A 27,201-nucleotide genomic window follows, 5' to 3' on the forward strand; every position below is an offset into this window, starting at 1 on the left:
TTGATTTAATGATTAAGAGTAAGAAAAGAGACTACACGTCTATTCCCTGTTATTCTGAATCAAGCCTTTTAGTTCTCTTCTGTACCTACTATATGGAGAGTTAAATATATCCAGACCATTAAAACTTTTGTTAAATGCTTCACATATACGAGGGATGGTAGAATGTTTCCAATGATTAGTTTTATTATTACGAATATAGAAAATATCAAACAGTCTAGTTGGTCTGGGGGAGACACGGTAAGTAAGTAAATGAATTAGTTCTGGGGAATCAAATTTATTTATTTATAATTTTGTAAAGCAGGATCTGATCAAAAATATCTTTTCTGTGTGCTAATTAATAAATAAAGGTTATGAAATTTTAAAGAAGCTGTATAATTTGGAAAATGCAAATAAAATTTGTATTTATTTTATTTCTAGAGTTTTTTTTATACTTTCGATTCTAAACATATTTAATTTATAAACAGGGGGCTAGATAGCAGAAATATTCAATTATAAAATAAAAACATGTATATTACACTTCTTTATGTTGTATAGCAGAAACCAATAAATTATCGGTTTGGTTCAGTCTCCATAATATGTTTATTGTTTAAATGTACTCTATATGGGAGAGCCAGTTAATCGTGAATTGGAATATTGAATGGGTTCATGCTACTCAAACGATAGAAATAACAGGGACCTCCCGAGCAATAAGCCGCTTAAGAAGCTTATAGTTAGTTTGAAATGGCTAGATTTTAGCTGTTTCAATATATAAATTAAACGTTACGTCAACATAATCTGGTTTAATACCAATACATTTGGTACTCCGACTCCATTATTTAGGGATTATCAAGCTAACAACGAAAAAGATAAACATATTACTCATTCAACTTATGTAAGTTAATATAATTCTTCTCCTTTTTCCGCATGAACTACGCATTCCAGATTAACTAGCTGTCAGACGTCTTAGATCAGTTACATCCACGCCGAAAGGCAAAGTTATTATACCCGCATCCCGGTCGTAGATCTTATGGCATAGAATGCTCTCCCAGCAGAAGTACGAAACTGTGCGAGTGGAGTGATGTTCCCGAAAAAAAACTTTAATCCTACCTGTTCTGCAAATAATTTATAAAAATCAGTAGCATATGATGATAACATGTGTTTTTTAGATACTACTCACTTGTAAAAAAAATCTATTTTATTTTAAGTCAAATTAACGTCAATATTCATAATATCACTTTGTAAAGCGCCCTTGAGGATTGTTACAAAACCATCACAAAAATGGCGGAATGTAAATTATCCATAATAATGATTTTGGGCTCCTTATTAAAGCATGTAGACATCACCAAACGCCTCCGGAAAACCCTCTCACTAGTCAGCACTCTCGCCTCCTCCCACGTCAATCCGACGTCCCCTAGTTTTTCTGAATAAGGCCGACAGATCTTCATCGACGGCCCTCCAGAATGGCGGGAGCCAGCAGGTATGAAGAATGGGCTACTTAGGTTAGGGTTCTTCTGAGGAATCCGCAGAGTGTTTTTAAGCCCGATCTTATTTCCGACTCCAATGCTGGTAATAAAATCGAACCACTTTATAACTTATATTCACTTTAAGCATTTACTCTCAAAACTCGGAAGTTTGTTGTTTTGAGTTGTGGTAAGGTGCTGAGATTCGCAACCAAATATTAGCATACTGAAAACACTCAAAACTAAATAGTATTGAAATATTATAAAGAGATGACACTCCATACAAATCCGAGCTAAAAAGTCAACCCCTGAGAAAAGGGAATAACCAGCGGAGGGCGCAAGTGTCATTAAGTCATATCACGTCGACTTTGGCAAGCAAAACAAGTAGTACAGTAAAAAGCATGGACTTTTTACATCGGTCTACTGTAAGTTCTATTCAGTATGTTGCTCTCTTCCGCATAAGCGTCGCCTTTGTTTGTTGTTTCTATAGTTTAGTCTAAATTTGAAATTGCGTAGTCTGCCAGTTTAAAAGTAATTATTTTTATTAACATAAAAAAGTACATTTTTCAGTTTAAATACCCTTAAAAGACATTGTTTTTATCTAATAAATGTTTTTTTATTTTTGCGCGATAAAAAAAAACATTCTTTTAAAATGGCAAAATCGTATAATAACCTCATTTTGCGTGCGTTTTACCAGACTATAGCCTAAAAATCTAATCTCAACTTTAATAAAAAAACTTTCATGTCACTTACATATACGTGGATTAATAAAACATAATTAATACTAGTTTTCGATGCATTGATATCTTTAAAATTCGTATTAAGCACCTGGGTTGGTAAGGTGCATGAGATGGCATACCTCACACTGAGATTGAATACTAATTACGTCATCAATTAGGGATGTAACAACTTGGTGTTCAGCGTACAGAACTGTCATCAAAATTCTCATTGATTTCCGGAACTCCAATTAGAAGGGCAGTCGCTATAGATATTTACCAAACAAAATGTTTACAGTAAACTTCTTGAAATGCTAACATTCAAATTCAATAAAAATTGAAAAATATTTAACCATCAGAGCAATATAATTTGTAATATTAGAAATGTATTATGGTAATCTGTTTATACATTTACGGTGTCATAAACTAGGCCCCGAAAACAATGCGAAGTAAATACCGAAATTTCGTCTATAAAGTAAAATCGATTTTTTTTACGAAAAGGTGTAGGTTTAAGAGCAATAGTAATTGGACATGCTATGTCGGCCTCGTGGTGTAACGGTCAGCGCATTTTGCCTACCATGCAAGAGGTCTCGGGTTCGATCTCCGACATGGTTGATGTGAAATATTATTTAAAAATGTGTCTTTATACTAGAATATTTCATAGTCCCTAGACTGGTACTGGAAGCGTTAGACTGATCACTTTACTTTCATGTAGCAAAAATTATCAAGATACGATGCGATCGGTAAAAATAGGTAAACATAGATATTTATCTCCACCATGAAATAAACACTTTTTTGTGTGTTTTTTTTCAAATGAACTCTTTTTCATTCATTTGTTTTAAATTATTAGATTAAGAAAGTCCAATTTCTAAGGCACCCATCCTATATTTTTATGTTTTTTTCCGAAACGTGTTCAGGTACACGTTACTAGCAAAGATGTGTTTAAATTTTATACAAATCTTAACATTTTTTGCGGAAAATTTATTTTTATTTATCGACAATTAAATACTCGTTTAACTCTGTAAACTTCATATTGAAATCGAAGCCTTGTGAAAATTTATTTACGGTGTAATATTAAAAATGTTTTGTCAATTAAACCTTAACATATTTTCATCTAGTATTTTAATATGAGCTTTGTATGAAAAATACCAACTTAGGTCGTAATTTCTTATTATCCATATATATATATATATATATATATAATAGATTATTAAGACTACAGCAATTTTATCGTTTAATTGAATACCAAAATAATGGACATTGAATAATATATTCTGCGGTCTCCATGGTGTAGCGGTTAAGACGCTTGACTCATACACGGAAGGTTTCGGGTTCGAGAACACAAAAATTAAATATGATTTTTCTCAAGCCTGGGTATTTTGTGATGTAATTCACCACTGTTGTTAGGCCTCCTGGTCTGTTGTGGTGCAAATTAATAAATAAAAAGTATATTAATTAAAAAGACGCTTATATTCTATTACGTTCGTATTAAACAATGAAATTTTCTTAGAAAAGAAAGATCGGTTTTCTAAGACTCCTTTCTTGTTCTAATTATAATTCCGTTCGCCACCATCTGGATATTGAGTGTATCAAGGAGTTCGGGGAAGGGTAGAATCAATAGGCTATAATAACCGTGCCAGGATAGCAGGATAAACAATACACATTGTTATTATCTATTAACATTAAGTGTGTGGTGCCTATCCGCAGTGGTGATGTTGTAGCTACACGTGTACACACACTCCGCAGGTTCAATAGGCTTGTGGAAATTAATTTCGGTACGTGATCTCGACGCCTGTTTACCCAACCACTTGGTAGAATCTAACGGCAAATACATACTATATCTGGTATGCAAGGGGTCAGCTCTAGGGAGCTAAATTATTAGATATCAGTAAACAAATTGTAGAACAACAGTCATACCACAAATGTACCCATGTTTCTGATAATTATGTGTGAGTAAGGTATGTTAGTACGCTTATGGACCGAGACCATTACATATCTGGATAATAAACTACCTTTTCTTCTTTTTCTTAATTAACAAGACATACAAAATGACTAGGTTTATCATGCGGCTATGTTTACACAATGATTTATCTTTTAAAAACTTTGGAAAATTTATAACGCTATCCATAACTCTGTCTAACTTAAAAAATAAAGTGACCAACATATTTTTATCAAAAAGAGCAAATCATCTTCAGGAGATTGTGTTGGAATAGTTATTATTTGATTGATTAATGTATTTTGTTACTGTGTTATTTCTTTAAAATATAAATGTATTTCAAGTAATTAATAATGTGTACAGTACGAGTATATTAATATTTCATTCTGGATTTTTTATTTTTTATTATTTTTAAGCACTCTTTATACCACATATATGTAAATGGCAGAAATGCCGTATATAAATAAATGAATAAATAAATAATTATAAATAAATAAATAACATACATACGCCTTCATCTTGAATATTGCCTTGCTATCTGGTTTCTTGTTTATAAAATGAATATTAATAGAATCGAGAATGTTAAAAAAAAATCGTGAAACAAGAAGAAAACAAATTTCGTTTGCATTTTCAAATTATACAGTTTTTTTTAAATTTCATAACCTTGATTTGTAAGCACACAGAAGAGATGTTTTCGATTAGATTCTGTTTGACAAAATTGTAAATAATAAATTTGATTCAATAGAACCAATTTATTTACTTGCTTATCACCAACTATACAGTCTGAAATTTTCTATATTCGTAATAATAAAACTAATCATCGGAAACATTCTAACATCCCTTGAATATGTAAAGCATTTAACAAAGGTTTAAATAGTCTCTTTATATTTAACACTCCATATAATAGGTACAGAAGAGAACTTAAAGGCATGATTCAGAATAACAGAGAATAGTATTTTTGTCTCTTTTCTTGCTCTTAATCATTAAATCAAATGCAATTTTCCACTCCTACTTTCCTTCATTCATTCTCCACCACTCCTTATTAATTTCCTTCTTTTTCTTCCCACTATCTTCCTGTTTTGTCCATATGTTTTAGTATATTTATTATTTATATAGTTAAAACCATCGTCGCTTTATTAAAGTATAAATTTGTGAATACATATTATTGGCTGGCAAACCCTAATATGTATAAATTTTTGTATGGTTTTAATTAATATTCATTTAACCCACAGGTTACATTTGTTTGTATTCGAAAAAAATGTAATAAAATAACATTATATTACCAAAAACAATTCAGATTTATGATAGAACGGATATTTTGATATTTATTTTAGATAGGAGTACCATGCCGCAATCATCACGCCTCTTGCCCTCTCCTCACCTGCCCATAGAGTGCGGGGACCCCTCTTAACAGCCCACTGCAGACTGCAGACTGCGCCCTGCCCTCCTGCCCTGCCTGTACTGACCTGACTGCGTGTCCACGATGCGCGAGCTGTAGCGGGGTCCTGCAGCGGCGCGCGGCAGCAACAGAGGCACCAGCACCAGCGGCCACAGCAGCCAGCACAGCGCGCCCGCCATGCCGCCATCCTCACGCCTCAGGCCCACTTCTTACATGACCATCTGAAATAACAAGAAAACCCTATTTCAATAACTTTGATTATCGTTAAATTAGGTACAGAAAAATATAGATTTGACATATTTTCTGTTTTTCTTTTTTTCTGGTACCTATAGATTTGACTGATGATTTTCAATTGAACATGAAACTAGGATTATTATTAAAACGCCCTTGTTTGGGGCTAGTTTGATTTCTGTAACAAAATTTAAGAATATAAGAACTTACATTGTTCTTCTGTTTTTTAAATCATCATCATCCATATTCTATTTCCTCACCTAATGGTGCATAAGGCATTGGTTTGATACACCAAGCGCAGTGTATCTTGATAATTTTTATTACATTTAGGTAAGTTGATCAGTTCTGCGCTTCGGGTCCAGGAACTATGAAATATTTTTTATTTATTTATTTAACATAAACAAACACACGACAATGATATAATAACATAAATAAGATACGGCTTATGGACAGACCAGCGAAGTTTCTAAATAAAAAGCATACATACTAAATTGTGGTACAACAGAAGGGCGTATTTATGTGTATTTGTATGAGAGTAAGTGTATAGTGTATTAAGTGTAGTGTGTATTTTTTAATAAATATTTCATGTCAACCATTTTGGGTATCAAACCCGAGGTCTCTTGCATGGTAGGCAAATGCGCTGACCACTTCACCACGAGGCTGACCATTTTTTAAAATTAGCAAAAAATATATTTATTTTGTTAGAATCTGTACACGTTTAAAATGAAAAAAAAAAGAGTTTTTGTTCATAGATAAATGCAACGATTATAATATGTGAAATACAAAAAAATTACGTTATCAGATTAAAATACCTAGTAATCTCTAAATATGAAAAGCATTTATTTCAATTTTAATATGTATTTTCACTAAAAAAACACACAAAAATTCTCAGCCTTTAATAAAAATACAATGTACACCACATCCCATACATTAATGCTATGTGTTTATGGAAGATTGATGGCGGTGTCCTCCATCATAGTACTACCAACAGATTTACAAGTTTTTATTTTCCCGTTATTTATTTCGAAAATATAAAGCGGATAAATTTAATTTTATCTTGAATGATTTTTTACGTAAGCGAACTCTTTTTATTCACAGTTGAAGCAAAAAAAATTATATTCGTCAATCAATAATTCCAACTATCTTTTTAAACCATATTTTTATTCACATGTATCGTTTTTTTTTTGTAATCCCGAGTAAGCTGGATTCGTTCCGCCATTGCAGCTACCATTGCACGAGCCCACTTTAAGGTAATTTTTTTGTTGTGTAGAAAAATGAAATGTTCGTGTACTTGAAGTTTGTACCATGTAGCAGTCGGCAAGGTTCATTTGGTTGTTTACCGTATGTAATGCCGGGAACCATGTTGGGTTTAATTTAAGCCTGTTCTCCCAGTTTAGGTTATTTGGGTGTCTGTGTATTTCAATCGCCTCTTTTATTATTTTTACTGCGTTGTTTCTAAGTTTATGAAGAATTTCTGGTTCAAAGGCAAAAAAAAATACCTGTTTCGATTAAGTGCTCCGCTATAGCTGATATTTCACTTGGGCGACCTCAGGACCTGCTGACTGTGACATGGTACAAATTACTAGTAATAGAAATTGTACAGTTATTGACCTATTTGCTACTTTTAGCGTTCTTTGTTCTTTGTTTACTCAATTGGCCTCTTTTGTCTTTAAAATAAATCAATAAAAAATTAGAATTCCCGTAGGTACCTTAAAAGATGTTCTATGCAAATATGTAAGATTTATTGAACTAAAGTAAAAATAACATGATCAAACACCCACAGCACTAGAAAAATCTTATGGTTCTTTAAAAATCATTAGAATTGGTCAAATACATAATTATATTATTTTTTGTAATATAAAAAAGTACTAATGCATTCATTGTTTATCAATTGTTAAAGTCAAAAATATTCCAACTGTTGCGTAGACTTGACTTTATTTTTTTATTTATTCATATTTTTTGCTGACAAACTATAATTAATATTAAAAATAATGTGACCTCACTGGGGTTTCCCGTGCCGAGGACACTTAACAATATACTTTTTTAAAATTACATTTGAGAATTTTCGAAGAAGACTAACTTTAAAAAACGAAGATAATTAACAAATATTCAGACAGTTTTAAAAACAAGGTATCTATGTACATCTTTATTATTTATATTACAAAACACAATGAAAATAACAAAAACCTAACATTAGCTATACATTTGTGGATTATTCACTCTTCTCATAAAAGTGCTATCTCTATCTCTATTTCACTTTTCTCTGGCTGGCTGCTTTCTATATAATTACGTTCAATTATGTTTTGGAAAATCAAAACATATATTTTTAATAGCTGATACTCATTATTTACCATGAAACTCTTATTTATTTATTATATACATACGGCCTAAGCCAATTACAACAGTTACATGAAGAAACATAAATGCAAGAAACTGAACAAAAAGAACATAAAACTATTTAGCAAAGACAAACAAGGGCAAATTATTGTTTTAAGTTTATAGTATTTTCACCTTTTATCCGAATGGACGACAATAACTGTAACACATACATGCTAATAACTGTGACTTTTTTTTACTTGAGTTCAATAAATTCTAAATATTTTTATAGAGCTCTAAAAAAATTGCGATATCACAATTATTAGCATACATGTGTTATAGTTATTGTCCACCATCCAGATAAGGGGTTAAAATACATTAAAATTGAACCAAGAAGAGTTTTATGGTAAATAGTGAGTATTGACTATTTGAAATATATCTCTTATTGTTTTTCTAAATCATAATTGAACGTATTTATGCAGAAAGCAGCCAGCAAAAAAAAAGTGAAATTGAGATAATAGCACTTTTGTAAAAAGAGTAAATGATCAAGTCTACACAACAATCAAGTATTTTTTTCATTTTTTACAATTTTATTATAATCAAATATACACTCATTAATGCCAATCTGTTAGGGCTTCCATAAGTCTGTTGATATGCTAAAAAAAATATATATATATATTACAAAAAAATGTTTAAAGGTCGACATGAACTTCAATCGAGTCTTCATTTTGTTGATATTATACATAAAATAATAAAAATATACAACGGACAAACATATAAATCGCTCTCGCAATGAGCACTCGCTAGAAATTGACAACGCTCTATTCTTCGTTTTCCGTTAAACTCTCTAAGGGCATATTATATCTCCCGGGATCTAATCTTTTCAACGAAAAGTAATTGATTTGACGAATCGCTGTATCCTGTAATCGTCTCCTTCCAAGTATTCAGCGTATCCAGAACTATAGCACGAGCGCGTCGCGTTGAATTCCCTAAAGGATGACCGTCCTTCCTCGTATGGCTGTGTAGGTTTCCCGGAATAAGATATTTACCCCAATTTTTCGGTTAGAAATTTTCTCTCTAGAGGATTCCCCGTCATTATTCAAAACTTTTTCAGTCGTGCAAAACCGATCTCCGGTTTATATAGAAACCGATAAAAAATGTATTTTTTGCTTTTGGTAATATTATTTGTGTAAATATTTTTTTATAACGTACTTGGTGAATATTTCTGTTAGTTACTATCTATGTAATAAGACCGTTTTAATTTTTTTGTTTTACGATATTTATGAAAATAATATTTTTTTAAATGACGTGCTATAAACAACAAAATAAGATAATGAACCATAATTTATAGTTATTTATTAATATGTTCAATATTTAACGTTTTATGCTAGAAATCTAACTAATTTAAGATTATATTGATCTTAATATAACAATATCTCAACATAGATGAAATAATACATCAATGACAGCTTTTAAAATATTTTTGACTAGTCTCAGTTATCACTCTTCACAGTGTGTAAAGTGTTTTGCTTAATATTTTTGCAGAAATGTAGTAATTTAATGTGCTTAGACTTCCAAAATTCCTTAATCGCTTCATAGTTGAGACATAGTATTTCAGAGATTATTTATATGTCCCTTCTATGTAATCAGAATATTAAGATTACTAAAAAGGTAAGTATTTTTTCAAATAAAAATATGACACACATAGCAGTTTATAGCTTAGAAAGGGGCATTTTAAAATTACTAACTAATAATATGGTGCATATTTATTAAATATTTATGCTAAGAAAAGTAATATGACTGATTGGCCTCGAGAAGGGAGACTGCATTTACGGAGAAAGAGTCGATGTTAAAAATCTCAAGTCTACAAAAAGTAGAAATAGCAGTGATTCCATAATTATGTTTAATTTACTAAATGACTTAATTGATATACCATTATTTCTCAGACAAGTGACATTCAATGTTCCGATACGCCGGTTGCGAAATAGTAATGTGCTGTTCCTTGATCAGCACAGTACAAAGTACAAACTATGGTCGCATGCACCAATGTCCAGATTATGACGCATTGTAAACTCGGGGCAGGATCTGGACTTTTTTCGCTTCGTTATTTGTTTTTATTTAACACTCTAAAAAGTTTATTCATAGTACAGCTTTAGTCGACTTTTATTTCTTAAAAAATATATTAATTTTTAACAATATTTTATTTTATAATCAAACAAAATAGAATAATATACCTACAATATGTTCATATGCCATTTATTTTCTCAAATTGAACAGTTAGGGTAGGTAGGTAGAAATCGACAATATGCCCACACTTATGCAAATGTATGTAAACTGTCTGTGTATATAAAGTGTTTAAATAAATAACAATTCACAAAATAAAACATGTATTGCGGTTGAATCATTTAAAATTAACTTATAGTAACTACCATCAGTTATATTCCCGATCAAATTATTTAAATTTCAAACAAATGTATTTTCACAACAATTGAATTTTTTTATGGATAAACCAAAACTAATTCCTTGTCAAAGTTGACGAATTAAAAATAATATTATAGGTTTAATACCAACAAATCTAATCACGGCGTGAATGTTATCCACGTGGTTCGGTAACGAAATTAGCAATCCAATTAGCAAGCAATTGCCAAGAAGTCTAAAGGTTATCCTACATTTCTTAACTTATGGAATACGGTTTATGTGTTGGTTAATTATTCAGCAAAAATGTAGCAAAAGCGGTCAAGATTTACAACATTAAGCAGAAGAGTAAAGCATTGTACATAAAAATGACTAAAAAAAATTTTAATAACAAATTGTGTGTTTTTATTGTAGTGATTTTAGTTCTTGATGTTTGGATATTGATTTGTCTTAAATCGCTGACTTTTTTCTATAAAGTACTCAATATTTGCCATTATGTCGGTGTGAATTAATAAAATTAAATTCAGATTAATTGCTGCAAAAGGTATAAAAACAATGACGACCATAAATCATAATTAACAGATAGAACAAACGCTTTGGTTCCATCCTTGAATCGATAATCGAAAAAGGGAAATCACAATGGACGACCGTTCATTTTCGAAATGATAATTTATTACCGTAGTATTTTAGACTCGACCAAACGACGGTACTCGGCCTTTGTCAAAATCGTATCATTATAACACCCTTTTTACGGGTAGGTTCGTTATAAAAAATTGGTTTTACTGCTTAGTAGCTTAACAAATATTTTTTTCCCTTATATGAATTCAACGATCATTAATGAGTTTTTAATTCATTGGGACAGTGTTGTCCATTGCCACCTTTTTTATTTGTAAGTAACCAGCTTTTTTTTACAGTATTACAAAATGCGCTCGAATAAAGCAATTATTTGTTACAACATCAGATCGTTTTCTGAGATATATTATCATACAATTATATCTTAATTATTATTTAAACTCAACAAAACATCACTTACTTATTACATGATCTTTTCACGTTATTTTATTGTTAGTATTTTTGAAAGAACAATAATTACAATAGTACCGGAATTAATATTTTCTACAAAGGTTTAAAATATGCATATTTTGAAATCCACGAAACAAGACATTTTGTGCCCCGTGGGAAAAACGGCACGCATGACGTTTCGGCGCCAAACTTGTATGCAATGTTTTTAATAAGCGCAGTTGGCAGTCATAATGCGTGACGTCAAAATGACGCGTGTCAACTGCGAGCCGTTTTGTATATACTCATTTTTAAATAAAAAAATAAAAATGAAAACTTATTTTGAAAACATTGATAGTTATATCATTAAAATCGTGTAAATCCGCTTTAAATATATATTCTAAGTTATTCTCGACTTGAGAAAATACTCTTTTATAATAATATTTAATTAAAGCATTTTGAAATACAGACGGATAACATTTTAGAGAAGAGAAAATAGATTACTAGACATTTACAGTTTACAGGGCCTATAATTTGTCACTGACTGGTTTAAGTGGCTACAAACTTTTACCATTTTGCCCATGATTGAAGATTCATATTTCTTTAATTTTCCAACAGTCGATTTTTATGAAAAAAAATATTAAACCTTTATTGGTGCATGTAAAGTTTATCTAACTTAATCATTTCACCTGGATACAATACAACGCCTGAAAATTTAATTTTTTTATACTTATTCTAGGACCAGTTGGTTTAATCCACAATGTTTAATGCTTTAATCTTAATAACTCCTTAGCGGTTAAATCCTCTCTTTGTGAGAAAAGATTTGGACAAACTCAAAATATGATTAATATTTCACTAATGCTTTATCGAAATTCCATTTTCAACAGAAGCAGGTTGTAGTTCCATGTCTGTCTTGTGTCACAAACTTACGGATCGAAGGTCCAAGGTTAGATATCAGTCCAGCCACAATTAGAATCCTATTTTCTGATGGTGATTTGGGTATTTACAACTCGTTTAAAATGGCTTCTAAAATGAATATTTCAGTAAATTATATACAACGCAAATATATATTTTCAGAAAAAAATACGATTGTTGGATTATTTAAATTTACTCACTATCTTCAACTATTTGTATGGAATTGCATTTTTCTTTTTTTGAAAATTTTTTTAATTGTGAGTTTTTGATTTGTACGCTGCGTTTTTAGCAAAATATAAATGCTCTATCATCCGTCAAATGAGATTTAAATTTTGCAAAAAACACAGTGTAGAAATGAGATATCATATTATGAAGATTTTTTAAATAGAAAAAGCTTAAAAGTTTATTTGGTTTTATCTTACGCATGTTTACCTAATTATTTTAACTGTCCGATTAAAAAAAAACATCGTTTTAAAATTGCGGAATCGTATGATTTCTTTATTTTTAATGAGACTACATCCTTATATCTAATATTTGATCTGTTTTTGCGATACTATCTCAAAATTAGATATTGAGTATCTTTTGTTTTTATTTGACCTTTTGATAACATTTAATTAAATTACTGAAGATGTTTTAAAGGCGGACAAGTATACATGAGTTATTTAAGATTGTTGTTTTTATCATCATCATGCCAACATTTCATCACCGAGTGTACTTTTACATAATTAAGTGCTGCGAACGGTATGAAAAAGTATGGTAACAATAACAATTTAACTCTTCAAGCACATTTCCTTAATACAGAAGTTACCGATTTTATATAATTGAAAGGTACAGCAAATAAAGGAATGGGGAGCAATTTAATTGGTATTGAATTTGTCAATTATTTAGACGACAGACTTACCCTTTTCAATCAGTTCTGCCAACCTCGTTTTCATGAATCATTAATTTCCATAATTTCAGCAAATTCAAACCGTTCTTGAAACTCGTCTAGAGAAACTGCTTCGACAAAAAATGTCGAATGAAATAAAATAATAATTATTTTTTTGCAACAGAGAGAAAAACATTTTTGAGAAGGGAATATGGAAGTCAACGCAATTACAGGGCTCATAACCTGTCATTGGCTGGTTAAAATGGCCACTTTACACACTGTTCTACCTATGTTTTAACATCCACATATCCTTAACTCTTCAATCTGTTGTCTTTTGTGAAGTATAAGAGCTGAAATCTTTATCGTGTGGGTGACATTTACCCAGCTGAACCAATTCACCTACCAAGCAACGCCTGAAAACAATTTTTCCAATTTTCATACTTTTTATTTACCAGTTGGTAAATTCAACAATGTTTTGAGTATGTCCAAATGTTTGCAGACAGGCTTGACAAAAATAAATTTCAAACACAATCTGGAGGAAATCAAGCATGTGTGTAAACATTTGAACATACTGAAAACATTGTTAAAATAATTTCTTTTATATTTTACAACTCATACAAAAGTCTGTCTTGATCTTGTTAATGTTATGACAAACTTTTTGTCTTACAAATATCTATTTAGTCTTTATATTCAATCGGTGTTCACTTGTACACATAAACTTGTTATTACTACTACTATTACAACTACCATCACGCCATTTCCCCGTAGTAGTAAGCAGAGAGAATAGACCGCCCTATCCTGGCATATATTCCTAGCTTCTTCCACATTAATACATCTTGTCATTCATGCCCTTTGGTTCTGTCTACTTTTGACATGACCAGACTTAAGATTTTGGTTTATCTGATCATGTCACGTCTTCCTTGGTCGTTTTACTTGTTTTACCATTATTTCGTCGCCTATTCGTTCTACGTGGCCAAACCATCTCAGAGATCCTCTCTTAATTTTATCAATTATACTTGACTCAGATTTACCCTCTCTCTTGATTTCATCATTTGTAACCCTGTCATACATTGATTTCCCACACATCAGTCTAAGAGATTGCATTTTAACCGCGTTCTCTCGGCTTTCATCTTTCTTCTGCCAGTTCCATGATTCACTTCCATACATAAGTGTTTGGACTAAAACTCCGTTGTGCACTGCCAATTTAGCTTCGATTGACGTGTTTTATTAGCAATTACTGTGTTTGGTGCTCCGTTTATTTTGTTGTCCGCATTCACTCTCCTTTCAGCATCTTTTTCTACTCTTCCATCTCTTGAAAACATGCTTCCCGGATACACAAATTCTTCTTCCTATTCAAGACATTCGTTGTTTACATTTATTATGCAGTCAGTAACCTCACTTCCCCTTTCAAATACCATCGCTTTTGACTTACTTTCGTTCATCATTAATTCGCTCTCCAGACATACATCATACATTCTACAGACTATTTGTTGCAAATCATCCTTGCTGTTTGGTAAGAGAACTGCATAATCATCGTTATTATGTATGCTCTAATAGAAACGATGTAATTTTTTTTAATTTATAAGTTTTTTGACAAATATTTCTTAACCTTCTGTCTGAATGTTGATATCTTTTTTTTCATAAATGTTTTTCCCACTTCATAATATTTTTTTACTCCCTTACTATAGAATTGAATTTTGTGACTTCGCCTTTTTTACTAAATATCCCTTTATTTTTCTTATTTAACTGTCTTATTATTACCTTTTCTCTGATATTGTGATCAAGTTTATTTTTGGCTTTGATCAACTCATTTTTATAAAACTGTTTTTTTTTTAGTATCTGGAAATAAAATAATTTGTTAAATGTGTTTTCCACTTATTTTTTTTTAAATACACAATTTTAGTTTTGTGGAGAACTATTGATGTTTATTTGTCCCGTCTCTCGCCTTAGTCACAAACCTTAGGAAACATACCTAGTTAATAAATATTATTTCAGGTCAACCTCGCTAGAAATCGAACCGAGAATCTTAGGCATGCCAAGCAAAAGTTGGTAGTCCACAACGTAAGTTTATCCGTACTCAATTTTATTTTTCAGCATGTCAATGTAATTATAACGAGTCGAAAACACCCGTCTCGAGTTCCGGTTCCATTTCGCAAGCGGAACTGTTTTATTTCGCCCGGATGCATATTCGTAAATACAAGACGTGTTATTCATTCGGAATGCTTTGGTATGACTCAAAATACGTCTCCTATTTTAAAATGTTTTTAAATCAGCACTGTTCAATTTCGGAACGCTACCAAATCACTTCTAAATACCACCCACTAACGTCACTCAACATGAAAATTGTTTTACATTTACAAAAGAATTTGTTTAGTTCCGGTTATCACTGGAGTGGATAACGCGTCAGGTATCTCCATCTTTATTTGAGTGAGACTACCAGAAGTGTAACTTAAATGTTTTTCCCTACAATTTTTCATGCCAATGATTTCAGGAGAATGCTGAATTCTGGCTACGAACTCACCCAAATGCTTATGGGTCATGGTGGGTTCATGAGCTACCTGCATCACTTCAAGCTCTCCGAGATTGACACCTGCCTATGGGATGGTAAAACTCCTTAAGATGTCCCTCACCTAATGCTGCATTGCCCCTTTCCAGCTTTCAAAGACAACAGTTTGAGGCGCGATGCAGAATCCTGGGTGAAGATCTACGCGGCATCCCATCGGTGATAGGTAATAAAGAACTCACACGAGAGGTAGTATTATACATGGTTAAAATTGTGCAGACAGTTAGTAAAATAAACCGAAGTAGGGAACAAAATGCCGAACATTCTTCTAGTAGAACGGTAGGCCTGTTGACTACTGTCAACAGGCCGGCTTCTCCTGAAGAGTTTTAAGTGGTTTCCTCTTCACATGACCAAATGCTAAGAAGCTCCTGATTGTCCCACTTTAGTATATCTTTTCTGATCCCAACAGTTTAAAAAACATTTTATGATTGCAGAAAATTTCTCTTTTGAAATATAAACCTGGTTTAAAAGCAAGACAAAAAATAATGCAACTCTCATATTAAAATTTTTAAAAAGGTATTTCCATCCGACAAGTCTGTTATTCGTAAAGTCACTTCGGGTGGATTTTGAAACATCCCAAACTGATAATGCTTCGGGTTTGCAGCCCGAAATTGGGATAAATTAGGATGTAACGACCATTTATTTTTTACTAATATTCATGATCAAACTTTGCTTTAAGCTGAAGTAAAAACATAAAATTAAATATGTTTGAATAAGACTTATCTGCGTATATCAAATACCTATTCCAGATTATGAGTTATGAAAGGAAACCTAGCAACCTCATGATATCAAAGAACTTTTGCTTGCCCAGCTTAGAACTACAAGTTCATTACAAACAAAAACTTACTAAGTTCTACTTATACACCGAAAACAAACCCCTCATAAACTTTGCAAGAGACCGTACATGTGTCTTGAAGCGGTGAGTACCTTTTGAAAACGTATTTTTCAATGAGAGGCTTCACGTTAGTGTTGTGTTTTATAAATTCACTTACTGAATTATGCGATAATGTTTACAACGTTCGCTTAGCGCAATTTTTTTTACATAAAATACGTCATAGTGGTAAATGTTAGAAAAAAAAATGTGGTTTATATTTGAAGAAATTATATTAGTAATATAGTTAGTAGATAAAATAATTTGATCCAATAAAAGTATCAGCTCTTTGAGTTCACAAAAATCAACATTATGGAAGGATCGAAGGAATGTGGATGTTCAAACATTTTTTTTTGTACCACAACAGGCCAAGAGGCCCAATTACAGTGGTAATATACATCACAGAACACCCAGGCTTTAGGAAAATCACATTTTATTTTTTGTGTTCTCACCGGGAATCGAACCCGGAACCTTTCGTGTGTGAGTCAAGCGTCTTGACCACTACACCACGGAGGCCGCATGCAGGCAGACAGAAAAGTAAACGTTACATAGTGCGTGAAAGGACCACTAAATCATCATCATCATTCATTTTCCGCACCTAATGGAGCATAGAATACTGAATCGGTACACCAATCACAGCGTATCCTGATAATTTTTTGCTACGTGAAAGTTAAATGATCTAGTGTGAAAAGACCTTTTTAAATCAATATTTCATATCAACCATGTCGGGAATCAAACCCGAGACCACTTGAATGTTAGACAAACGAGCTGACCATTATACCACAAGGTCGACAAAACCCATTGAAAACAGCCAGTAACAGACGTCCGTTCGAGTATATTGTTAAGTGTCCTCAACACGGGTGGCCTCAGTGAGGTTACATTGTTTTTATTATTAATCATTCTTTATAATGAAAAAAAAAAGAATAAATATGTATTATTTATCTCCAAAATGTTTTTATTCTCAGTTATAATATGTTACTCGTAATAAATTCTCTGGTCAGGTCTGGGCAAGCTGCAGCCAGATTCACATTTTATTGCGAGCCATAATCGAATTTCTGAAAAATTAATATTTTCCGGCCTTTTTAACATTAAAAATAAAAAATCAATATTGTTTAATGTATTAACTTTTTATTTAAATACGCTGTAAGGGAAAATAGTTAACGGCGAAATTATAAATTACATCAATAATGCTAGCAATACTGTTATCCTGAGTAACAGTGCATGCGAATTCCTTAATAAAATTAATGAAGCTAATGGAATACTGGGTTTAAACATCAATTTAGCTAAAACAAAAAAAAATGTGTTTAGCCGAAACCCTCACAATAGTTTTTTATTATAACTAAATAGTCAAATTTGAAAGATCTTGGCAGTCAAATCACTGGATCACATCTGGACCCAGATAGAGATATAAGATGCAAAATAGAGATAGCACGATCAGCATTTAACGGCATAAAATCATTATGCTGCAGTGGTAGTCATATTTGAAACTAAGACAGGGGTTGGTCAAGTGCTATGTGTAGTCAATGCTGCTTTACGGGGTTGAAACATGGACTCTCTAAGTGAACTCCATGAACCAATTAGAGGCTGTTAAAATGTGGCTTCACCGGAGATCACATAGAATCCAGTGGACAGATATAATGACCACAAGGAGGTGCTGAGACGAGCTTATGCCGAAAAAGAAATACTGTTGCCAACAAAACATATACAATTCGCATATCTGGGCCATATCATGCGCGAAAGCAAATATGCGCTTTTGCAGCTGATTATGATGGAGCAAATTGAAAAGCGTAGAGTTGAAAGACGACAGATGTCCTGTCTGAGGAACACCCGCGACTAGATGGGAGATCGTGGGGTTGTGGAGCTGTAAACAACATTCGTTTTGGAGTTTCATGAAGCGCGGTGTTTCTGTATAAAAATGTGGATAAGCGAATTTTATACGGGCAGATAGTTCAATAAAACAGTTATTAGAAATCATTTAGTCTGAAGGATTTGCACACGCGGTACCTTGACGCAAATGATTGACGTAGAAATATTTATCAACAGAAAGTTCAACCGTAAGTTAGTTTTTTTGTTTTTTCATTTTCATTTTTAATTCTCAATGGAGTATTTTCTTGTAAAAGTTTACCCAGACCTGCTTTATGGAGTGAAATGTAGCCCTTGTCAACAAAAATTTGGACAAACTCAAAAAATTATTGAATATAAATAAGTTTAAATAATATTTCAAAGAAATGTTCCTTGAGAATTTAATGTCAAACAATTTGGATTAAAAACACGATTAAAGCGTGACTAGGAAAAATAATGCTTTAAAAAGAAATCAACTAGATGTACGGCATTGTGGGGTAATTTTGGTAGAATTTTGATTAATTTACGAAATGTTACTCATTAAGGCGAGTAATTTATATTCCGATGATTCAGCACAAAACTTACTTATGGGTTTGACGTCAAGATATTCTAATTACGACAAAAAAGAGAATGTTATCTTTCTGTTGCCAAAAAATATTTGGAGTTACGTTTTACAAATTATCTATCTAACGTATATATAGGTACAGTATTGTGCGAATTAATGGAATAAGAGTATTTTTTGCGTATAGCAACACTCATATGTTTATTTGACAGTTGTTTAGATCCAAAAACTATGATTTACAGTTCATTAGTTCTTTAAAAGCTCATATTGGTGTATATCTGTTGTTTTTTTTCCGTTCTCAATAATGGACTAATTTTACAAATTGCTTGTATGTTTAAGAGTGTTTAATATGCACTTTGAGTTAGTTTAAATCATAGATATCACGCTAAGGAAAGGGGAAATGATTACAACCTTAAGCGAACATACATCGATGACTCAGAAGGAGATTGCAAATTATTTTTTTGTGAGTCAGGAAGGAGTCAGCAAGATTATTAAGCAGAAAAGAGAAACAGAGTCACTTGAAGCAAAGAAAATTTGTAAATGTGGAAAAAACCGGAAAATTAGTGTCCAAGATGTAATATTTTTAATTAAAAATAGTAAGTTAAGCCCGAAAAAAACAAATTATCAACTTTAATGAGATTTGGCAGCCACTGGGTGATGATACATGACTCAACAGAACAAAGAAAACTCATTAAATCTGGAAGTAAAGCAATTCGACCACAGAAAAGACAACTCCTGATGGAACGTATGATGAAACAAAGGCTCATTTAGGCTAGAAAATATACCAAATGGACCGAGAAGACTGAAAAAATGTGCTGTTTGCAGGCGAGACTCACTTTCTCGTGCAGGAATATTGCACAAAATTTGTTAGAAAAAGTGTGGATAAAAAACTTATTGTAGCTCATATTGACCAAACGGTGAAATATCCTGTGAAGAAGATGTTTTGGGGCTGTTTTTCGTATATGAAGACTGAATTTTTGATACCAACAGAAGCAATGATAAATAGTCTAAAGTATAAAGTTCTATTGAAACAACACTTATGCACAAAACTGAGTAAATGTTGTCCTAATGGTGGGGCGGTATTTTAACAAGATTCAGCTCCTTGTCACGTATCGAAGTTTATGCTTAAGTATTTCAATGATAAAAAATAACTCTTTTAGACTGGCCTGCAAACTTACCTTACCTTAACCCTATAGAAAGTTTCTGAGTGATTTGTTTATGTAAAATACAAAAATTGGACTTTGCCACTAAGATAAAGATGATTGAAGCTGTTATTCAGATGTGGTTTCAAGATGACAGAATTAAAGAAAATTGCCGAAATTTAATTAATTCCATGCCCAAACGTGTTCCGGCTGTTATAAAAACAAAAAAGACATACATCCTATTAAATAAAATATAGTTTATGTTTCTACGTTACCTGTAACTCAAAATATTAATACAAAACGTGTTTTATTATTACAAGGAAATTTATTCCATGAATTCGCACAATACTGTATTTTCGTGCATTAACTAAATTTTTAGTTAACCAGTCATTATTTCTCATTATATAATAAGTTTTACAACAATACTATTAAAAAATGTAAAAATATATCCAACCCGCAGGTTTACTCTGTTACAATTTGGTTTCGTTCGTTCGTTTGTTCGTTCGTGATACATCCATCTCACACTAACGCAATCAAAATTGTATTTGACACTTGTTCCTTCTCATACGATACGAATAAATTTACAAAACTAATTAGTTACAGAATAAGGCCACTGCTTTATTTTGAATACTATTACATAAAACAATTAGAATTCCGTAACCTTAAAATCTTTTTAAATTTTTTTATTTGGGAAAAAAAACAACATTTTTTACAATGCTTGTATACAAAAAATAATAATAAATATAAACGACAATTATGAAAACAGTCCATATAATTTTTCCACAATGGTATAAACTATTGATTAAGTACATTATCAAAATATAATAAATTAAACAATCAAGAAATGTTAGGCACTTAGAACTTGCAAATAAAATATATATATATTTATATATAAATATATTTATACGCAGTAATAAAAATAAAAGTAAACATAAATAAGATAAATGTAAATTAAAAGAATAAGACAAGAAAACAGTTATATAAAAATAATGTTAAAGTTACTAAATATAATGATTTTTTTTTCATTTTCATTTCATTTCATTTTTTTTGCACCACAACAGGCCAGGAGGCCCAATTACAGTGGTGAATTACATCACAGAGCACCCAGGCTTGAGAAAAATCACATTTTAATTTTTGTGTTCTCACCGGGAATCGAACCCGGAACCTTCCGTGCTCAGCAGTGTTACTATTTAATTCCATTATACCTTGTTTTATTTACCCAAATATTGAAGAAAATTTTACCGTCTCCTTATTTTCCGAGATTTTAATTTTGTTTACGGGGTCATTCACTGTGAATGTTTCATATTAAGAGAAGAGACTTCAGAGATACAATGATGATTGAATTATTCAATGTGAACGGGTCCCTTGTCTCTTCGCCGTTTTAGGGGAAAAGAAAATATAAATAATTTGAAATTTAAAATGAAATCCTTAGATTACTCGTCGTATTAAACTGAGGAAAAATACTTCTTTATTTCCCTTTTTACAACTAACACAATCTTTCTTTTTTCATTTCGCTAGTAGATACCCAAGTTGGTATTTTACTACTTTTAAAAAATAAATAAATGTAATGATGTTTTATTGTTGTTGGTAAAGAGTTTGTAATATGCATTCAATCAAATATTGTATTATTCTGTCTTAGATTGTAATACGTAAAACAATTAATAGATGGATTGATTTTCATTATACACTTGAAGTGTTACCAGTTAAAAACTCGGATTGTCGAAAATTTGGATTGTTTTAATTTAAATGAATCATTTTATCGTACAAACATTTTCTTTTTTTAAAAATATGTTATTGTTTTATGCAGCCACCTTTAGCGCGCATAAAAGCATCGATTCTGTCCAAAAAAGGCTTCACACGCTCCACAAATGTGGACTGATGGTATTTTGTCCCACTTTCAGCGAAAAGCAATATTTAAGGCGTTGACCGTCTCAATTTTTTTAGCTGATACTTTGGCCTCTAAAATGGACTACATGGAAAAGTCAATTGGTTCAAAATGTTTTAACACCTTTGCTCTTAATTGAACTACGTTTTGTCGTGGATTACGTTGAATTCTGAATTTCCCCTTTCGAAATATTTCTGTCGATGTTGCTGTTTTTGGATGTCCACCCCCATGGCGTTTTTTTATGCTACCAGTATCACCACCAGATTACAGAGACCTCTTTTGGGCAGTTTTCTCGTTTAACAACGAGTAAGTTTTCCGTGTATGTGGGCACCGCCAATGAGACTTATGATCTCAGATGCGGAGTGCATTATGTGGTGGGTAAGCTGCTACCAGTATCACAGTAACGTAAAATGGTCCAATACACAAACCTTTTTTTAACATATAATGTCATAGTTCATTAAAAATGGCTGGTTGCAATTTTCCAGCCAAATACAGAGCAATAACATAGTTGAGTTTGAATTCCATTTCGATAACTCTTTTTAACTGTGACGCAAAACAATATGCTTCCGTAGAATTACTAACAACATAACAGAATGACACGTGTCAAAACATGAGCGAACTCTCATTAACCGTTTGGTTGCTGCAGCAGCGTAAAGTTGGTAACACTTTCAGCGCCTACCCCAATAATTTATTTTAATCTATTTTCGATTCAATTTTTTTTTTAAATAAATAACTATGGGCAAGCGGTGAACATCAGCACAATTTTTTTTGTGCTAGTTTTTTTGTTGTTTGTTAACAGAGATAGATTTTTTTTGTTTTTGTTTCAGATTTATAAATTTGTTGCATATGGCTTACTTATTTATAACATGCCAGAAATGACGTCCGTGGTATTTTATAGTGATTTTTACAAAAGTTACGTTTTTGTCTACAGGTACTGACATATAAGTATTTTTGGACTCCATTTCTTCCTAAAATATTTCAGCTAGTCTTTTGCAGAATTCAGAATGGAGGAACATTCTTCTTTTATCAATTGCCAATTGATATTGGAATTTATAATAATACCCGGCTAATATTTAGCCAGGTATTCGCGAAGCAGTTTTTCATGTTCCCAACTCAAAATTTTATTGCTTGCATAATTGGAAGCCTCGATATGTTTTGAGCGTATGTTTAAGGCGTATATTTTAGGCGTATGTTTTGTGCCTTTTTAACACAACTAAAAAGTCGGCCTCGTAGTGTAATGGTAAGTGCGTTTGTCTACCTCGGGTTCGATTCCCGACAAAGTTAACATGAAATATATATTTCAAAGGGTGTTTTCCTCCCAGAATATTTCACAGTCCCTGGACTGGTACCTGAAGCGTAAGTCTGATCATTTTACCTTCATGTAACAAAAATTAGTGTACCAATGCAGTGCCCTATGCCCCATTAGGTGCAGAAAAGGAATGATGATTATGATGAAAAAGAGTTTACTTGGAAACCTTCCATTTCACTATCGTTATGCTCATGCTCTTTCCATTAATAAATCTGTTCATAGGTATACAAAAAAATCTAAAACTTTTTTAAATTTTAAATTAAAATAATCTTAAATTTAAACAGTCTTTTGAATTTAAGATCTGAAGTGTAACAAACAAATACTTGAACAAATAAAGAAAACTTTCAAGTATTGATATGTAATATATCTTCTTTCTACTTGCGGTGCCTTGTCAGGTCCCCCCGACGTTGGCGATCACTTCAGCAAAATCATCTTAGTCCTGCGCTACTCTTGTATTCTGCAGCCAGGACAACTGCTTATTGGATGTACTTACAGTTATTCCTGGGAAAAGATGACCAGAGTGGTTTCCTATTGTCAGGGTTTGCGACGTGGACGCTAACGAGTAATATATAAATAGTATAAATTGACTTCACGTATTAAAAAAGTATCAAATAAAGCATACTTTTTGTTGCAAATAATTTCATTTCACAATAACAAACACGTTTTGTAAGAAATAACAAGTTTAACAGAAACGTGTTCCGAGCTGATAAAATGTAATACCAATATATTTTTGGAGAATTTTTATATGCTCTGTCGCCAGAGATACAATGATTGTCTAAAGGTACACTCGTCCAAAGGTACACAACTTGCTCCCATATTTTATTTGGAATTTTATATTTTAAGGCAATATTACCAATAATCACTAGAGACATAAGGCTCCAAAAAATAAATAATTATTTAGTAACTGTTCATTAAAACAATAATGTACATCAGGCACAATGACGTATAATAAAACAAACACGTTACAAGCGCGAAGAAATATCTTACAATTGTCTTGCAATTTCTGGGTAATTTTTTTCCGTACCTTTATTTTTAATCGGACTTTCAGCATAATCAGACGTGATGCTACGAAGAAATATGCCATTTTTTCATCGTACTGATTTTAACAAAACGTTTTTTTAGCAAACATAATACTTCATTTATGTAAATAAAATTTATATTCCTTCAAGCATTAAATTAAGGTGGACACTTTTCATAGAATAAAAAAGGATTTATTTAATTTGTTAATGATGTATTGATAAAGAAAAGCATAAGATCTTACAAATCAGTCGGTAGTAAAATAAGTTATAATTGGTTAAATACAAAGTTTTTTTGTTTGTATTTCATTTACATAAAATGATTATTCATGTAACATAAACGCCAACAACTAAGTTTGATAATTTTTTTCAATAAGGTTACATATTTTCTAGTTTATTAATTTTAAGAAAATTATATGAGCCTTAAAAGTTTCACAAATTTCACATCGAGCAGCCTGAGAAAATTTACCATAAAACCGAGGGATTATTGTTGGGTTCAAGTAAATTCTAAGTAATGGTTCATGAATTCCTATTTTATCAAAACTTTAGGTGTAAACTAATAAATAAATGAGGTTTACTAATTCCACCGTCAGATATTTCAGCAGCCTGGGGTTAATAAATTGTATTTCGTAGACAGCTACGTTCTTCAAAGCATTTGATTAATGGATTAAGACAATGCACAAACGAAAATGTTGGACAATGTTATTAAATATACAGTTTGGCTAAGATTTTAGACAACAATTTACAGATTGGTGCATTTTCTATGCAACAATATAAACAATTAGCACTTTTAATACACAATCGATCATAAAAAACAAAGATTTATGCCATCTCATCGTATGTTAGATGAAAGTAAGGTTATCAGTTTTACGCTTCGAGTGCCAGTCCAGAAAACAGTGAAATATAACATTTATAGCCCCTTCCATTTACACGGAGCCGTTCTTAAGGACTCACACATTGCAAAAACTTTAAACTTTTATAAAAGTTTGGTCTTTTTAAAAAAAAAACTAAAAGATTCGCTTTACTTACAATTAAGGTTTATTGATTTCAATTCCCTATCTCCGTCAGTGCACCTTAGTATAAATAGCAAATGTGTTCGTTACTATCAATCTAATTTTTTAAATTTTGACGGTGAAAGGGTGGGTATAATGTAAGTTCAAAAGGTTTTTAATATATCGGAAGAACCAAGTCTGTTAGGGCAAACCAAAGTCATCGCCGACCTTTTATTGATCGTACTATGACAATACGTACAGAGCAACCCTTTTAAGACACTTTGCAGTTTTAAAGATTCATACATCCATAAAAAATAAATAAATTATCAAGCCCAAGAGAAAATCGTAATTTATAAATTAATCATATTCCCCTATTCAAGAGAAGAACCTAGATTTAACGTATTTAAAACCTGACGTTATCTTAGTTAAGACTTATCAACCATCCTTCATACAAGGACAATGTCCTTGTTGGTGTATTAGCAGCCGAACCGTGGCTTAATATACATGTCTTGAGTTCGATTCTTCTTTAAGCAAAGTATTGCAGAGTAAGTGAAGTATTTTCTCTGTGTGCAAGCGGATGAAGCAGTTAAGTGTGTGAAATAGAACCAGAACCCTAGACGAGTGTTTTCGACTCGACGGCTGCTCTCAGGCAAAAATCTTAAATAAGGAAATCTAGTGGAGATATTACAAGTCCGCCTCATTGCGCGGTAGTTGGCGCTTTTTTTTACTATTCTAGAGATTCTGGATTCGATTTCTTGTAGAAGGGACGTAAAATATTGATTTTTGAGGCTAATATTTAATTCTTGGTGAACTGGCACCTGACGGATAAAAATCACCTGACTTTCTTGTAATATATGATCGAAATACGTTGCATTTGGTTTTAAAATTAATGAGTATTGTAGTGCCTATGATTCACTGGGTGCGGAAAAGGATGTGATGGTTAAAACGATTGCAGTGTAAAACCACATTTAAAACAAATATTTCACGTTTACTCTATCGGGAATCAAACCTAGGACCTCGAGCATTTTATAGGTGCTGTTAAGCACTGAATTTACATTTTTTATACTGGCAACTTATATAAGTCTGTAAATATCCCATTTCTACCTAAATCCTTCATATTTTATATTTTTGTTGTTCTACCGTCCTGTGAACAAGTATTGTGAAAAGAGTTTCTCTGATAAATCCTGATCAGATCCTTCAATTGCGTATTTTGGACAAAGTGCAATTATTGTTATATAAACAGCCTAAAATAAACCTTTCATCATCATTTACACAATACCGGTACCCGTGCAATGGCATAAGTGAAATGCTTCATACAAGAAACAGTTAGAACAACCTAAAAGTGAATAAACTATTTCTATACAGTCCACAACATTCTAATTCCCGTTGTTATCAGTGTACAATGTGTGAAAGATATTAAACTGACCATACAAGTGCACTTATTTACCGCATTATGTGTAGAAAAATCGTTGTTGTCAACACCCTGACGGGTAAAAATCATTTTTCTCTCAAGAGTAAAGCTTGAACCGGTTCATCGCACGCAAGATAATAGTATCGCTAATCCATCCCTTCGTTAGTAATCACGGGGTGAAGCGCTCTTGGTCGCTAAATTAATCGGGAATAATTAATTAGACGGCATGCCTTCGGTATCTCTAACGCCACCCCTAACCTGGTGTGGCGCGTAGTTTGCAATAGAACTTTACAGGGTAATTTTACACCGGTCCACACTGTATCGCCTAGAACAAGCTAGGATAACAAAATTATTTTTGTTTATTTTATCAACCC

The 27,201-nt window shown here is 32.1% G+C and overlaps 1 protein-coding gene across 1 annotated transcript in view; it reads right to left on the reverse strand.

Moving 5' to 3' along the window:
* Nucleotides 1–27,201, reverse strand: part of LOC148283168 (neuroligin-1-like) — a 140,261-nt gene that overhangs the window by 74,578 nt on the left and 38,482 nt on the right. The window contains exon 2 of the mRNA XM_088223918.1: nucleotides 5,558–5,711. Coding sequence (XP_088080044.1) covers nucleotides 5,558–5,669 — 112 coding nt within the window. The 5' untranslated portion in view covers nucleotides 5,670–5,711. The remainder of the gene's footprint in view (nucleotides 1–5,557; nucleotides 5,712–27,201) is intronic.

This window comes from Micrasema longulum, unplaced genomic scaffold (genome assembly GCF_059751315.1).
Source record: "Micrasema longulum isolate JH-2025_06_02 unplaced genomic scaffold, ASM5975131v1 h1tg000256l, whole genome shotgun sequence".
In the NCBI taxonomy this organism is placed as follows: Eukaryota; Metazoa; Arthropoda; class Insecta; order Trichoptera; family Brachycentridae; genus Micrasema; species Micrasema longulum.